Source organism: Peromyscus eremicus, chromosome 2 (assembly GCF_949786415.1).
Source record: "Peromyscus eremicus chromosome 2, PerEre_H2_v1, whole genome shotgun sequence".
NCBI classification, from domain to species: domain Eukaryota; kingdom Metazoa; phylum Chordata; class Mammalia; order Rodentia; family Cricetidae; genus Peromyscus; species Peromyscus eremicus.
Genome location: NC_081417.1, coordinates 163,110,363 through 163,124,432, shown reverse-complemented (window position 1 = coordinate 163,124,432; position 14,070 = coordinate 163,110,363). Strand labels below are relative to the sequence as shown.

The 14,070-nt window shown below is 50.1% G+C and overlaps 1 protein-coding gene across 1 annotated transcript in view; it reads left to right on the top strand.

Moving 5' to 3' along the window:
• Window positions 1-14,070, top strand: part of Prdm16 (PR/SET domain 16) — a 211,452-nt gene that overhangs the window by 171,707 nt on the left and 25,675 nt on the right. Inside the window, exons 5-8 of the mRNA XM_059255932.1 lie at window positions 2,350-2,452; window positions 9,008-9,218; window positions 11,023-11,170; window positions 11,694-11,847. Of these exons, the coding sequence (XP_059111915.1) occupies window positions 2,350-2,452; window positions 9,008-9,218; window positions 11,023-11,170; window positions 11,694-11,847 (616 nt within the window). The remainder of the gene's footprint in view (window positions 1-2,349; window positions 2,453-9,007; window positions 9,219-11,022; window positions 11,171-11,693; window positions 11,848-14,070) is intronic.

The following is a 14,070-nucleotide window of genomic DNA, read 5'->3' as shown; positions in this document are numbered from 1 at the left end:
GGTGTACCTGCAGGCTCCTGACCATGCACTTCCGCTCTCTGGTGTTCTGGGAGACAGCCAATAGGCACTGGGGCCAGTGCAGTGTCCTTTAGTGACTCATGGGTGCTCTCTGGAGCTAGCTGCCTTTAGCCCTAAGTAGGACTGTATTCCTGGGAGGCAAGTGGCTACCCCGGGCTCCCTTCAGGGAGTGGGAACAGAAGTGTTGTTTATTGGTTTTTTGTTTGTTTGTTTTAGCTCTGTGTAGCTTTGGAGCCTTTCCTGGAACTAACTCTGTAGCCCAGGCTGGCCTCGAACTCACAGAGATCCGCCTCCCGAGTGCTGGGATTACAGGCGTGCTCCGCCGTTGTTCATTATTTATGGCAGGAGAGTCACCCCCTCTGTCCCTGTGCTTAGATAAGTTTGTCTTCTCCTAAAATGTTCTTCCTTCTGCCCTTCCTTCTGTCCCATACCCTTCCAACAATGCAGAAGGCTAGCCCAGGGCAGCTGATGGGCCTGCGCCAGGCCTCCCCAGAGCAGCAGGTGTCTCTGGGGCATTTCTTCAATCCCCAGGCAGTCCTAACAACAGAACAGAGTCCCGAGCTCCCAGCTGCTGCAGTAGGCAGTGAGTTACCCTGAGAGAGAAACAGTGTCATGTGTCTGACACTTCCAAATAAAGGAGATACTTTTCTGAGTCTGTGCTCCTAGGAGGCCCAGGCCCCACACGAGGGGCTGGGCCTCTAGAGTCTTTGAGGCAGAGTCTGGGGAAAGTCAGGGAAGATACACACATCCCAAATCACCCAAGCCTGCCATGCTCCGATGGCTTAGTCTCCCGAATGGAACAGTCTTCTTCATCTCAGCCAGAAAACCAGGCATGACTAAGGCTTTGGGGGAGACGTGATAGCCAGCTACAACCGACGTGGTTCAGATCATACTGCTGAACTGGACACACCAAATGTAGCTGTCTCAGCCCCAGGGCTCCCTCCCTCCAGACATAGAACTACACTCCCCACCCCCAGACTCCAAACCCCCGTCGCATGCAGCTCCTGGCAGGCACTCCCTCTGTCCTAGCCCCGGCTTTCCTGGCTCACAGCTGCCACACTGGTGTAAAAGTCACAGCCCAGCAACATCCTCACCACAGGGCCTGTGCCCAGCTGGAAAGCACCTTCACAAACACCCAACACTCTGAACCCTCAGGTCCCCCTACTGCCACGTGTCTTATGCTCACATTGACAAAGGAGGTTTGAGAATAGACTGGAGCATTCCCAATGGGAAGTCACTGTAATCTGGGATATTTCCTAGGACACCCCTGGTCGCGAGGTCATGACACTGAGGATCACCTATCCTTTCTTTAAAAAAAAAAATATTTATTTTATTCATACGAGTGCTTTGCCTGCATGTATGTCTGTACACCAGATGCATTCCAGGTGCCTGAGGAAGTGGTAAGCCTCTGTGTGGGTGCTGGGAACCGAACCCAGGTCCTTCACAAGAACAAGTGTCCTTAACCACTGAGTCAGCTCTCCAGCTCTCAGCTATCCTTTCTGTCAGAGCAGAATGGAACAAATTAAAACGGACTCAGTTCCTTTCCTTTCTTCATATGCTACAAAAGTTCTGCAGACCTTCACTGTTGGATCTGCCCAGTGAGAAGGCTCAGCAGGCCCTTGCCACCAAGTCTGAGGACCTGAGTTAAATCCTTAAGACCCACATGGTTGGGGGAATAACTAATTCCATAAGTTGTCCTGTGATCTCCACATACTGCCCCCAATATACACAAAAATAAATAAATATAATAAAATTTGTTTTAATTAAAAAATAAACAATTTGGGAGCTCGGAGACAGCTCAGCAGTGAAGAGTATTTGCTTTTCTAGACCAGTGGTTCTCAACCTTCCTAATGCTGCGACCCTTTAATACAGCTCCTCATGTTATGGTGAGCGCCAGCCATAAAATTATTTTTGTGGCTACTTCATAACTGTTTTGCTAGTTATGAATTCTAAATATCCAATATGCAGGATATCTGATATGTGACTCCTGTGAAAGGGTCCTTCAATCCCAAAGGGGTCTCGACCTGTGGGAACTACTGTTCTAGCGGCTTCCCAGCACCCACCTGGCAGCTTGTAATTCCAGTTCCAGGGGATCCAATTCCCTCTTCTGGCTTACTCAGGCACTGCATGCGTACATTGTCTGTGTATGATGGCAAAACACTCATTCACATAAACATCTTTTTAAAAAATTAGGTCACGTGGAATCCTCAGGCCAGCCCCCTCTATGGGTAGCACTACAGCAGTGGGGTAGAGGCTCTGTGGGTGCCTCTGCGGTGACAACACATGACTTCAGTGTTCACTTACTGTCCTTACTCTCTCTCTCTCTCCTAGATTTACTATAAAGTCATTAAGGACATTGAACCTGGAGAAGAGCTGTTGGCCCATGTGAAAGAGGGCGCCTACTCCCTGGGTGTCATGGCACCCAGCCTGGATGGTAAGACCCTGCAGAGCTGTGGCCCCGAGTCCCCACCCACCTGGGAGAACGTGAGTGGTGTCCCACTCCTGCGTACCACGTGGTATAGCTAGCCGATGCCCTGACTGAGCTTCTGCAGATCCCGGGCATATTACTGGGGTCTCTGTCACTGTGATAAAGACTGTGACCAAAAGCAGCATGTGGAAGAAGGTCTGATTTGGCATATAGATCCCAAGTTACAGCCCACTGATGGAAGCTGAGGCAGGAACTAAAGGCAGGAACCTGGGAGCGGAGGCCATGGAGGAGTGCTGCTTACTGGCTTGCTCCCCATGGCTTGCTCAGCCTGTTTGCTGATACAACCCAGATCACCTGTTCAGGGGTAGTACCACCCATGGTAGGCTAGGCCCTAAGCCCTCCCACATCAATCATTAATTTAAAAAACGCTCTGCAGGTTTGCCTAGGGGCCAGTCTGATGCTGACATTTTCTCAGCTGAGGTTCCCTCTTCCTAGATGACTCTATCCTGTATAAATATGACCAAATGACCAAAAATAAATAAATAAATAAATAAATAAATAAATAAATAAATAAATAAAGCCAACCAGCACACCAGGCTGCCGGCCCCTCACCCCTAAGACTAGAGACCCCTCCCTTTCATTAGAGCCTCAAAGCACATCCTGAATGTAAGAGGGTCTTGAGGCAATGTAGGCAAATTGGTATTATGCTGAATTTTATCTATATAGTGTTGATGACCCAGAAAATTTTTTTTTTGTGTGTGTGTGTGTATATGTATATATATATACACACACACACACACACACACACACACACACACACACACACACACACGTATGTGCACATGTGTAGGGTATACATGTGTGTGGGCATGTGTTCACATCTGTGCTCATGCACATAAAGGCATATGGTTGTTCTTGGGTGTCTTCCCTGATCACTCTCTACTTTATTGAGGCAGGGTCTCTTGTAGAAACTGGAGCTCACAAGTTTGGCTAGTCTAGCTAGCCAGCTTGGCCTGGGGACCATCGTCTCAACTTCCTGAGCCACTGGATTACAGGCAGGCTGCCATATCTACCTGGGCTTTACGTGGGTGCTGAGGATCCGAACTCTGGTCCTCACACTTGTGTGGCAAACCTTTTATCCACTGAGACATCTCTGCAGCCCCTGGAGAGGGGCTTTCCTATTACCAGCTTTCTGTAGTAAAGGACCCCAACCTAGTTTGGTTACCTGGGAAACTGGGCAGAACCCAGAGCTTTCCTTTGTGAGAGATTGCAGCCCATGTCAGAAGGGAAAGCAGCCAGGCTGTCTGCAGAAGTGATGCCCACCAATAGTTAGAAGTCCTGGAGAAACATGGGGGAGAAGCAAGCTGAGGCCTGAAATGGATCCCACAATAGGATGAGTCCTTTAGCTCTTGACACAAGTAGGTACCCGTCAGATAGGGTGTATCAGCAGGCTCTCCTGCCTGCTGCTGTATACCTGAGCACCTCTGAGATGATGCTGGAGAGGAAGCCAGTTTCACACACTACTCCCTTGAGTCTGTGGGTGTCTACTTGGGGCCCTGGCACAGCTGCTTTTGAGATGGGCCTGTTGGCACTCCATTGTCATTGCTGACCAGGGGACTCAAGGGTTCATGTCTGATTTCTTGTGGGGCATGGGAGGTGTTTGTGTTCCTGTGTGTGCAGGGGAAGTGTACATGTGTGGGCATGCATATAGAGGACAGAGGTCAGCCTTGGCTGTTGCTCATCTGTGCTGTCTACCTTGTTTGCAAGATGAGGCCTGCAGTAATTAGGCAAGGTCTGGATGGCCAGCAAGCCCCAGGGACCCTTCTGTCTCCACCTACAGCATGTCCTGGAGATCTAACTTAGGACCTGTGCTACTCGGCAAGCACGTTACTGGGTTATCTTCCCAGCCCTGTGTCTATCCTCTTTTTTAAGGCTGAGCTACTAGTGAACATTAAAACAATGTCCCCTAGATGTTCCTAAAATCTAGAATGAATCTCATTCCCTTCTCTGTGAGACCATGGACTCCCTCAGGAGACACAAGGACTCCCTCAGGAAACACACAAGTGATGCCCACTGGATTTAGCAGAAGGTTCTGTAACCACACCTGTGGAGCCCTGCCTCAGTTTACCTGTTGACCCTACAAGCCTGCCAGTGACCAGAGTGCCTCATTTTTTTTTTCTGCAGCAATACATAGTTCTTAAGTTGTCAGACAAGAAATTGGGGTAGAAGGACCATTTTACCAGCCAAGTCCTCTCTGTTGCCTCCTTTAAATTTTGGGTTTAATTAGACCATTGAGAAAACAAAAATGAATTTACCAAGACTTGTGCAGCAAGAGGGGGGTTTCCTTTTCCTTAAAATGATTGTTGAAAGGACCTGTGACTCTGAGCCAGCACCTGAGAGTCACAGAAGATGTGTCTTCTGGGCTGAAAGGAGAATCTTTACCTTTGCAGTTCCATTCATATAATGAAATTTCTTTCTTCCAAAAGGTTTTTTAAAGCCTTGATTCTTGTTCACATACACACCTCCCACCCCGATATTAAATAACCCACTCTACATTTTCCTAATAACTGATCAAACATTTGTGAGCTAATTACTTTCCACACATAATAGTCTGACATCAAATATTTGACTTCCCTAACCTCTGCTGTCAAGTTCACTTCTTTGCCGCCCCAACAGCTACCCCCCAACACACACCCTAGTTTAACTCAGAATTCGCACAGAAAGAAAATGCAAACGCGTCCCTCACTAAGATAATTATCATAAAAAAAAATCTTTTATCCCAGCCCTGGCTAAATGCAGCCAGCCCCTTATCGCCACAGGAATTTGGAGTAGACTCTTGAGCGCTTTTGAGCTGGAGTTGTAGATTGGGATGCGGGTGCCGCGTAATTGTGAACCCCTCGGTCTCAAAGCCATTAGGCAGGGGTTTATTTTTCTGTTACATTCCTGTTCAGCCGAGAAAGTTGCTGATGGAACTTGAGCTAGACAAGCGAGTGCGGGGTTGACAGGCAGGTGCCGGTACAGTATAATTTGGTGGAAGGTTGATCTACCCCAACCCCAGACCCCCACCACATTTAGATAGAGTTTCTTTCCCAATTGCTCTTTCTTGTGCTTTTGCCGGGGGTGGGGGGGCAGTCTGGAGGTCTGGTGGGGACCACTGTGATAAGGAGGAAATAGAACCCCTGGTTTGCCTGGACAGATACACCAACTACAGAGTTGGAGCTCTGTAGAGATATGCTAACTCAGCATCCTCACAGAGGGACAGCACAATCCACTCCTTAGTCAGGTGACCTTATTATGCTCTAATTATTGGACGGAGGAGGAAGACTTCTCTTTTCCTCGTTCCTGAGAAGCACTTGCTCTTTGGAGAAAAGAAATCGTTGGCATTCAAACACTCTTCATTTAGAAAGCCTCCTGGCAATCCACTTGCCCTCTCCACGATGCGGCCCATTGTGTGGTGTGCACAGAAGAGACCTGGCCTGTGATGGCCTGTAATAGACATAATATCAGGATAACCTTGGTTCTTTAAACAGAATTTTGTGTGCTGGGAAAATAAAAATGCCGTGCAGTGTACTCCAGGTGTGTGCCCAGAGCCAGCCCTCCCTGCCTGGAAGAATCTAAGAGGCTCTTCCACCCCACTCACCTGGGCAGGGGCATGTCTTATCCCCAAATCTATCCTTCTACAGAGACAGCTTAACGTCCAGAAGACATAGGGGCAGAGGAGAAGGGTAACACTGTCACCAAGGTCATTTCCATCCCCTCCAGGGTGACTTCTAAGGCATCGAGTGAGAATCAAGTTGAATTTTCTTATTAAATCCCTGCATTTAAGGTTTTAAGCCTAAGCCCTGATGTGGTGGCACATGACTTTAATCCCAACACTCAGAGGGGCCGAGGCAGGTGGATTTCTGTGAGTTCAAGGCCAGTGTGGTCTACACAGAGAATTCTAAGCCATCCAGGGCTACATAGTGAGACCCTGCCTATAAACAACTTTTTAAAATTTAATTTTAAAATAAAATAATTTTAAGCCCAAATTTCAAATCAGAACTAGAAGTTTTGGCCAGCCAGTGATATGGCTGGTGATGTCATGTTCCTCTTAAACTACCGTGACTTTTCCTCATTCAGTCTAGAAAGAGTGTAATAAAAGTGAGCATTTCTCATTCTTGACTTTGCATGATCTGCATGCCCACCCCTTTCCAGCCCTCAGGAGCAGCTCTGCAGAGCCACAGAGGACTCTGTGATAGCATATATCTAATGTGCCCAGACACAGGATCCTTCCTGGTAGCATTTTGACTCTGAAGAACAGGGCTGGCATGAAGGGTGACTGGACATGAATACTTTCAAACGCACATAGTGTCTGGCTGTTGGCCTCATGATCCTCTGTGGGGAATCAGGACTCTGCTGCCCTGTATCTCATGCCCAGATAGCGAAAAGGGCCAGCCACAGCTGACCAGTGATAAAGCAGGGATATAGGGCATCCCCTTGGGTGGAGGGTCACAGCATACTGCCTGCCCCAAAGAGCACCCAGCAAGCCTCCACATGGGCATTCACAGTGTTCACAGCTCACTGCTCTGAAAGGAGTCCCTCTTTGAATTATAGTTCATTCCTTCTGTAGACGTGGAAGGTGGGTCCTCTGTGTGTGAACTACCTGTGCCTGCCCCCTCCCCGCCCTATCCTGTGAGTCATATGGTCCCACTCTGGTACCTCAGGAGGAATTCAAGGCCTTCCCTGGAGATATTATGGGTGGAGATCTCCAAGCCAAGGCAAGAATACAATCCTTGTTTCCCCAGCACAGCACAGTGCAGCGTGTAGGAAAGAATTCCCCTGACCCAAAGGACCCACAGCACCTTCCTTCCATGGTCTCATTGACCTCCCAAAAGAGGCTTGCTATGCAGCTGAGGTAAGCCAGTGGGGCCAGGATGTCTGGACCCTGGAAATCAGAAGTAATGCCTGCCTAGTCAGCCCTAAACACACACATGTCCATTCCCTGGCATCTAGGCATTTCCCCTTTCCCAGATACGCCCAGCTGAGTGCACTGGTGTCCTGGTGGGCATCACTGCATGGGCTCAGTGGTGCATCTGATACTCAGCCCTGCAGAGTCCCACCTTGACTTCTGGGTACCCACTGTTAGGAGTGCCAGGTACAGCCCAGAACAGATGCTTGAATATCACCTCTACACTTCGACTCAGGAGAGCTTTGGGCAGCAGGAGAGGGCCCCGCCTTAGAACTCCATGTTGTTCAGGACAGGGAGAAGCTCACTGTCTCCTGTAGACTCTGAAACTCTCTGGTAGGAGCAGCACTGCCTCTGCCCTGATCTAAGTCCCTGCTTACTGCTGGATACCAGGCCAGTCCTCATGACCATGCATACACACCTTCCTACACATTTGCACATGCACACAGATGCAGGCATACCTCCCACATACAGCATTCATAAAACACACGTTGGCATACAAATGCAAACCCTTAACACATGCCCATTTACATACAAACGTGAACACTTATTCACAACTGTATACACAATGACACAAATCCACACATGTACACACAAACACCTTACACATAATCTTCCATGTCTACAGATGTATAGAACACACACACCCATGCATACATAACCCACAAAAATACATACAAAGTCACATGAAGATGTTCATGAATACATGCATGCCCCATTATGCAGACATACATAAACTACATGTATATTCAAATGTGAAAACATTGCTAACACACCACATATGTAGTTATGTACATAAACATGTACCCACACTTACAAGTAGGTACACATATGTGCATATGCCCATTCATCAAAGTCTAGGTACAGATGGCCAGGTATGCACTCACATCCACACATGGCTTTGCAAACATGGGTACAGATGGGGTGGGATGCTCACACAAACACAGTTGCATTAGCGTACATATCCACATGTAACTTCAGAGTGCACACAGAATGCACATGCTCATGCTTGTGCCCACGTGTGCACATAGCCCTCTTTGTGCAAGATCTGAGAGCAGGTGTTCTCTCTCCAGGCCTGGGTGAAAACTGAAGGAGCAGCCGCAGCAGGAAGGCGGGGCAGGGCGCAGAGACCCGCCCTAGTTACAGCTCCGGGCTAATTGTTTGGTTTGGCACTGTGCTCGGGATGCTGCCTCATAAACTTAATAATAGCTGCCCCCTTTAATTTGTTTGACCTTGACGACAATAATTTATTATATGCGATGGAGTTCTGCCTTCTTTTTTCTCCTAATTCATAAACAAAGCACTTGGCCTGGCTTCCTTCTCCACTCAGAGGCAGGGCCTCCTTGAATCCACAGTGGCCACTGGGGATGCAGGGAGGAGTCTGACATTGCTCAGTGTTTCCACGATGCAGAGATGAGGTCCTCCAGCGTGGCCTGATCTGTCCTGTGACCTCTGCATCCCTGAGCAGCCAAGACAAGGGCTGGAAGGAAGCTGGGTCGGAGCAGCCAGGGGGATGGAAGTCCTGGAGCAATGGGATGGGTTGGGTCTCTGGGATCCTATGACCCAGGGGTGGGTGTCTGGCTCTCGCGCTCACCTCCTTGCCCTCTGTCTTGCAGAGGACCCCACATTCCGCTGTGACGAGTGTGATGAGCTCTTCCAGTGCAAGCTGGATCTGAGGCGCCACAAGAAGTATGCATGCAGCTCTGCAGGGGCCCCACTCTATGAGGGCCTCGGGGAGGAACTCAAGCCTGAGGGCCTCATCGGGGGCAGCGATGGGCAAGCACATGAGTGCAAGGACTGCGAGCGGATGTTCCCCAACAAGTACAGGTGCCTCCCTGCCTCGCCTCCCACCTTCCTGTCAGGCTTGGGCTCTGGGACAAGGAGACCAAGGGCTCCCATGTGCTACCTCCCTACACTGGGGACAGAGTGGGTGCACATGGCTGGAAGCTGCAGATGCTTTCTCACCAGATATGATTCTCACCATAAAGGGCCTGGCCCCAGCAGGAGGACCCACTGGGCCTGGTCTGCAGGCCACTGTCAGTCACCACTGCCCTATACACAACCTGAAAGACAGAGAGAGCACAGACCAATGTGTTCTTGCCACCCTCTGGCCCTGGGGATACTTTTGCAATAAGGCTCCAAACTGGGAGGTGTGAGCTGCAGCACCCGCTGTAGAGGACATGTAGACCAGCCTTGCTCTCTGGACATACACAGCCGTTCTCAGTAGACCCCTGAAAGGATCATACAGGGCCCTCATTCATAAGCATGCCCTCCTCAGATGGCAGCCACCTGCCTGGGAGGGATTCCAGAGGCCTAGGCAAAGAGAGCTTCAAGCCCAGCTGAGTGACAACCAAACACAGGCAGCTGGAGCAGACCTGTGTGAGAACCCAGGCACAGAGGGCCTTGGGAACCTATAGAAACCCCTGGGACAAAAGAGCATCCTGGGCTCTGGGTAGGGGGAGCTGGGACCCCTGGCCCCAGTGCTCTGAGGAGTGGAGGAGTTTGGAAACTTTTCTAGCCCCAGAGCCCCTGCTCTTGAAGAGTTTGCTCAGGACAGCTTTGCAAAGTCAGAGCAAAACCCTATCAGGCTGCTAACGGCCTCTGTGATTACTAGGGATTTACCACCAATCCCATCATGGACTCCCTGGGGACGGCAGACCTTCCACCCTGAGCACATGACTGAGAATAAGCGTGTGGGCAAATCCTGCCTGAGCGCGTCGCAGAGAACAGGGCTGAGGAGGGTCCGTGTTTTCTTTACATAAACACATAAATCACAATTAACAACAGGGAAAAGATACAATCTCTGGGAGCTAGAGGAGCAGGCGTTTCTGCTCTAAACGGATGGCTGGGCCCCGTAATTAACGGGCCGTGATATATTACTGCTTTGCTCATGAAGATTAACGGTCATCCTGGGGACAGGAGAGGCAGAGTCCCCAGGGAGGAGGGGATTAGGGGTTGCTAGTGCAGCCAAGAGGAGCGGCCCCAGAGCAGATGTTCTCACCACTGTAACACATCTCATCCAACCCTCTGCCGATGCCTACCACTCCTCGATTGTATTTGGTCAGCCAGCAAGCCTCTCAGAGAGCTGACTCGAATTGCATGGCCTCGGTCTTACTCTGGGACTTATGACAATGTTGGTACCCTGAACCCTTTCCCCTAGGCCCAGGCTTAGATCCCCCCACCCCGCCCACCCTTCGAGATACGGTCTAGCTATGTGGTACAGGCTGGCCTCAAGCTTGAAATTCTCCTGCCTCAGCCTCCTGGATTTTGGAATTATAGTTGTGTACCACAGCCTCAGACCCAAACTTAGCCCTAAAGTTGGGATCATCTGACTTTAAAAGGGTTGCCTAGGTCCCACCCTGCCCCTGACTGGCTGGGAAATAGGGAAGCCTTGAGTGAAGGTGGCTCAGGCACTGGCTTTTTCCTCTGACCTGGGAAGGTTGTCTTCCTTCATTCCCAATGACCTGGGAAAGATGAAGAGTGTGGACCTGCTGCCAGCATGCACTGTGATCCCCCTGCAGCATGATGGGGCCTCCAAGGGGCCACATACAGGAGAACAAGGCATATGGGGTAGGGGACCTCCTCTTCCAGACAAATGGACCCTAGAGTGATCCCCATCCCCTGTCCACAGCTTGGAGCAACACATGATTGTCCACACGGAGGAGCGTGAGTACAAATGCGACCAGTGTCCCAAGGCCTTCAACTGGAAGTCCAACCTCATCCGCCACCAGATGTCTCACGACAGTGGCAAGCGCTTCGAATGTGAAAACTGTGTCAAGGTACCAGGCATCACCTGTGTGCTGTCCCTCTACCCCACTGTGAAACTCCTGAGAGGGGTGGTCTAATGGCTTAGATGCCCTGAGGTCATTTAGGTCCTTCCTCGTTACTGAGAAGGGCAGGAAGTCTTAGAGATTATGTCATCAAACAGCCCTGCAGGAAACAGAGCCAAGACCAGAGCTGAGTCTTCTCCAGGTCAGCCCTGTGCCCCCTACCAATGTGCGATGCCAAGGGTTACACGGGTGAAGCCCCCAGACCCCAGACCACCCAGGTTAGTGCTCTAGAAAATACTGAGTGTCTTGGAGCCTCAGAGACACAGCATTCTGAGGCCACTGGCAGGTAAACTGAGACCAGGAGAGGTTGAGCATCCCACTAAGGCCCTTTAGTAATCAATGCTGCAGTAAGACCTATCCCAACCATCTTAATGCATGGGCAACAAGGAGAGGGAGAGGGCCCAGCCTTCGTACTCCTGGGCTAATGGTAGAGTTCAAGAGGGGCATGCACCAATGGCATCTGTTTCCCCAGGTGTTCACGGACCCCAGCAACCTCCAGCGTCACATCCGCTCACAGCACGTCGGTGCCCGGGCCCATGCCTGCCCCGACTGCGGCAAAACCTTCGCCACATCCTCTGGCCTCAAACAGCACAAACATATCCACAGCACAGTGAAGCCATTCATATGTGAGTTGCCCAGCCTGGTACCCCAGGTCCCTGCTGAGGACCCCCATCCATCCATAAGCCTTTATAGCTGGTCCTAGTTGGTACAGGGCATGGGACACCATGCCCTTACCTTGTTGACTGGCCTCTTCCAAGTATATAGACACATCCCTCTCCCCTTCCTACATCCCGCATCTACCCCACACCTCCAGATTTCCTTACAGTAGCTGGAGGAAGGTAGTAGGCAAGGGTCATTCTAATGATGGAGCTTTCTGCAGAAGGGACCAGTGGCCCATCCTCCCTGTGTTCCAACCTTAGCTGAGCCCCAGCTGGACCTCTGAGTAGGACCATCCCAGTTGACATGTTGTGAGCATCATGTCTCCTAGGGAGCTTCTGAATGTGACCATCCCTAGATGACATGTACTGAGCATGGTGTTTCTAAGGATCTCCTGGCATCCATGACCTTTTCTCCCTTTGTCTATGGTCTGGCCCATCTCTGCAACCTTGCTTTAATCAAGGGTAGCCAACTAAAACGAAATCCCCAGAAGTGGACAGGCAGGCCTTATGAGTGTGCCATGCAGTTGGAATGACACACCTGTGCAAGATAAGTGTGAGATGTGAGATGTATCACTGTGTGCATCCTACAGACCATGGAGTGTGCTGGAGATGGTGTGGAAGTTTGGAAGGAAAACTGAAAGCCAGTAAAGGGGAGCCTATTAATATGGCCCTTCCAAGGAAGGATCTGTTACTTGGAGAAGAGTCCACAATGACCAGGCACCAGCTACATATAAGCAAATGCTATGTCTACCTGCCAAGTGAAACCTGGGTATACCATCAGTGTCTAGAAGCCCACAAACCCTCACCTGACTGAGCACAGAGACTGAGATGGCATCTTTCTGATCAGGGAGCTCAAATGTGTATATGAGAGGGGGTCAAGTGAAAGAGGGAGGGGAAGAGAAAAAGTGTCTGCGTTACAGAGGCATTCTCATGGATGCTTTTCAGAAGACAGTCTTTGAAGGAGTAAGTGTGCATGTGTGAGAGTATACGGTATGGGCTAGTAAGTTGGCACTGTGACCCCCTCCCAGGTGTGTGTGTGTGTGTGTGTGCGTGCATGCATGCCTGTGCTCATGCACATCTACACACATATCTCAGGAGCAAAGGGAACTCCTGCCCAGGGTCCCTTCCTGTCTTGGTAGATTTGTCAGCTCTGCTCCTGATACCTAGCATAATGTAGCAGCCAGGACTTCCTCCCCATCCCGGAAACAGCCACCTTCTTTGGATGGCTCTGAACTGGCTGGCAGCCATTCTCAATGTCTAGGACTTGCCCTTCCTAGGACTGCCCAGGTGTCTCTACAACCCATCTACCACAGAGTCCCCGTCCCCAGTTATAATAATAGGTAGGAACCAAGGGTCCCTCTGTCCCAGGAGGCACCTGAGTGGGAGGCTTGCTTATGATGATGGCAAAAGATGATCTCTAGGTACCACCAGGATCCCTCGGGGGCTCAGGAACCTAGCAGGGGTGTCTAGTCTGTCTCGGTAACCTGATCTTGGGATCTGCCTTTTGGTTTCCTGTGGGAGACCAGGAGTAAGGTGAGGTTATTTATAGACTACCTAAATGTGTTGCCTTTCCCAGAACAGTATCCCAAAAAGGAAAGATTTGATTAAATGAAGCAAAATTTGGCTCCTTTCAGCCAGAAAATGCCTCACCGTGACAACCAGGAAGTCAGGGCAGCTAATATAAATAGATATTGTGATTAAAGTATGTAATAGTTTCAGAGAAAAGACATCTCAGATAAAGTGGCAGATTGGGATTTATAGAGTGAGAACAAGAGACAGGCTACAATCACTGTTTCCACCATGCTACAGAAAGCAAACTGTCCTGTGGGGAGAGTCACAGAGTTTGTGTGTGTGTGTGTGTGTGTGTGTGTGTGTGTCCCATGTCCATGTCCCTGTCACTGGGAGGATGGAGATGACTATAGGGGTGTGAGTGTGTGGATGAATGTGTAACATATACTTCCTTATTTTTTGGTAGAAAAGGAGAAAGACTGATGAATGCTTTACTGACCTCCAGTTGCCAGGCCTCAGGAAGATAGCTGCAGGGTCTTCTGAGCCTCTAGGCTAGGCTGAGATCCAGCTGGTATTGCCCTGTCCTGTAAGAGTCCTGATGGTGTCTGTCAGCTACAGCAGACCCTGCTGGACCTCTAGGCTGGAAGCTCCTGGCTAGGAGAGTTTCCAAGTTTGAAAACA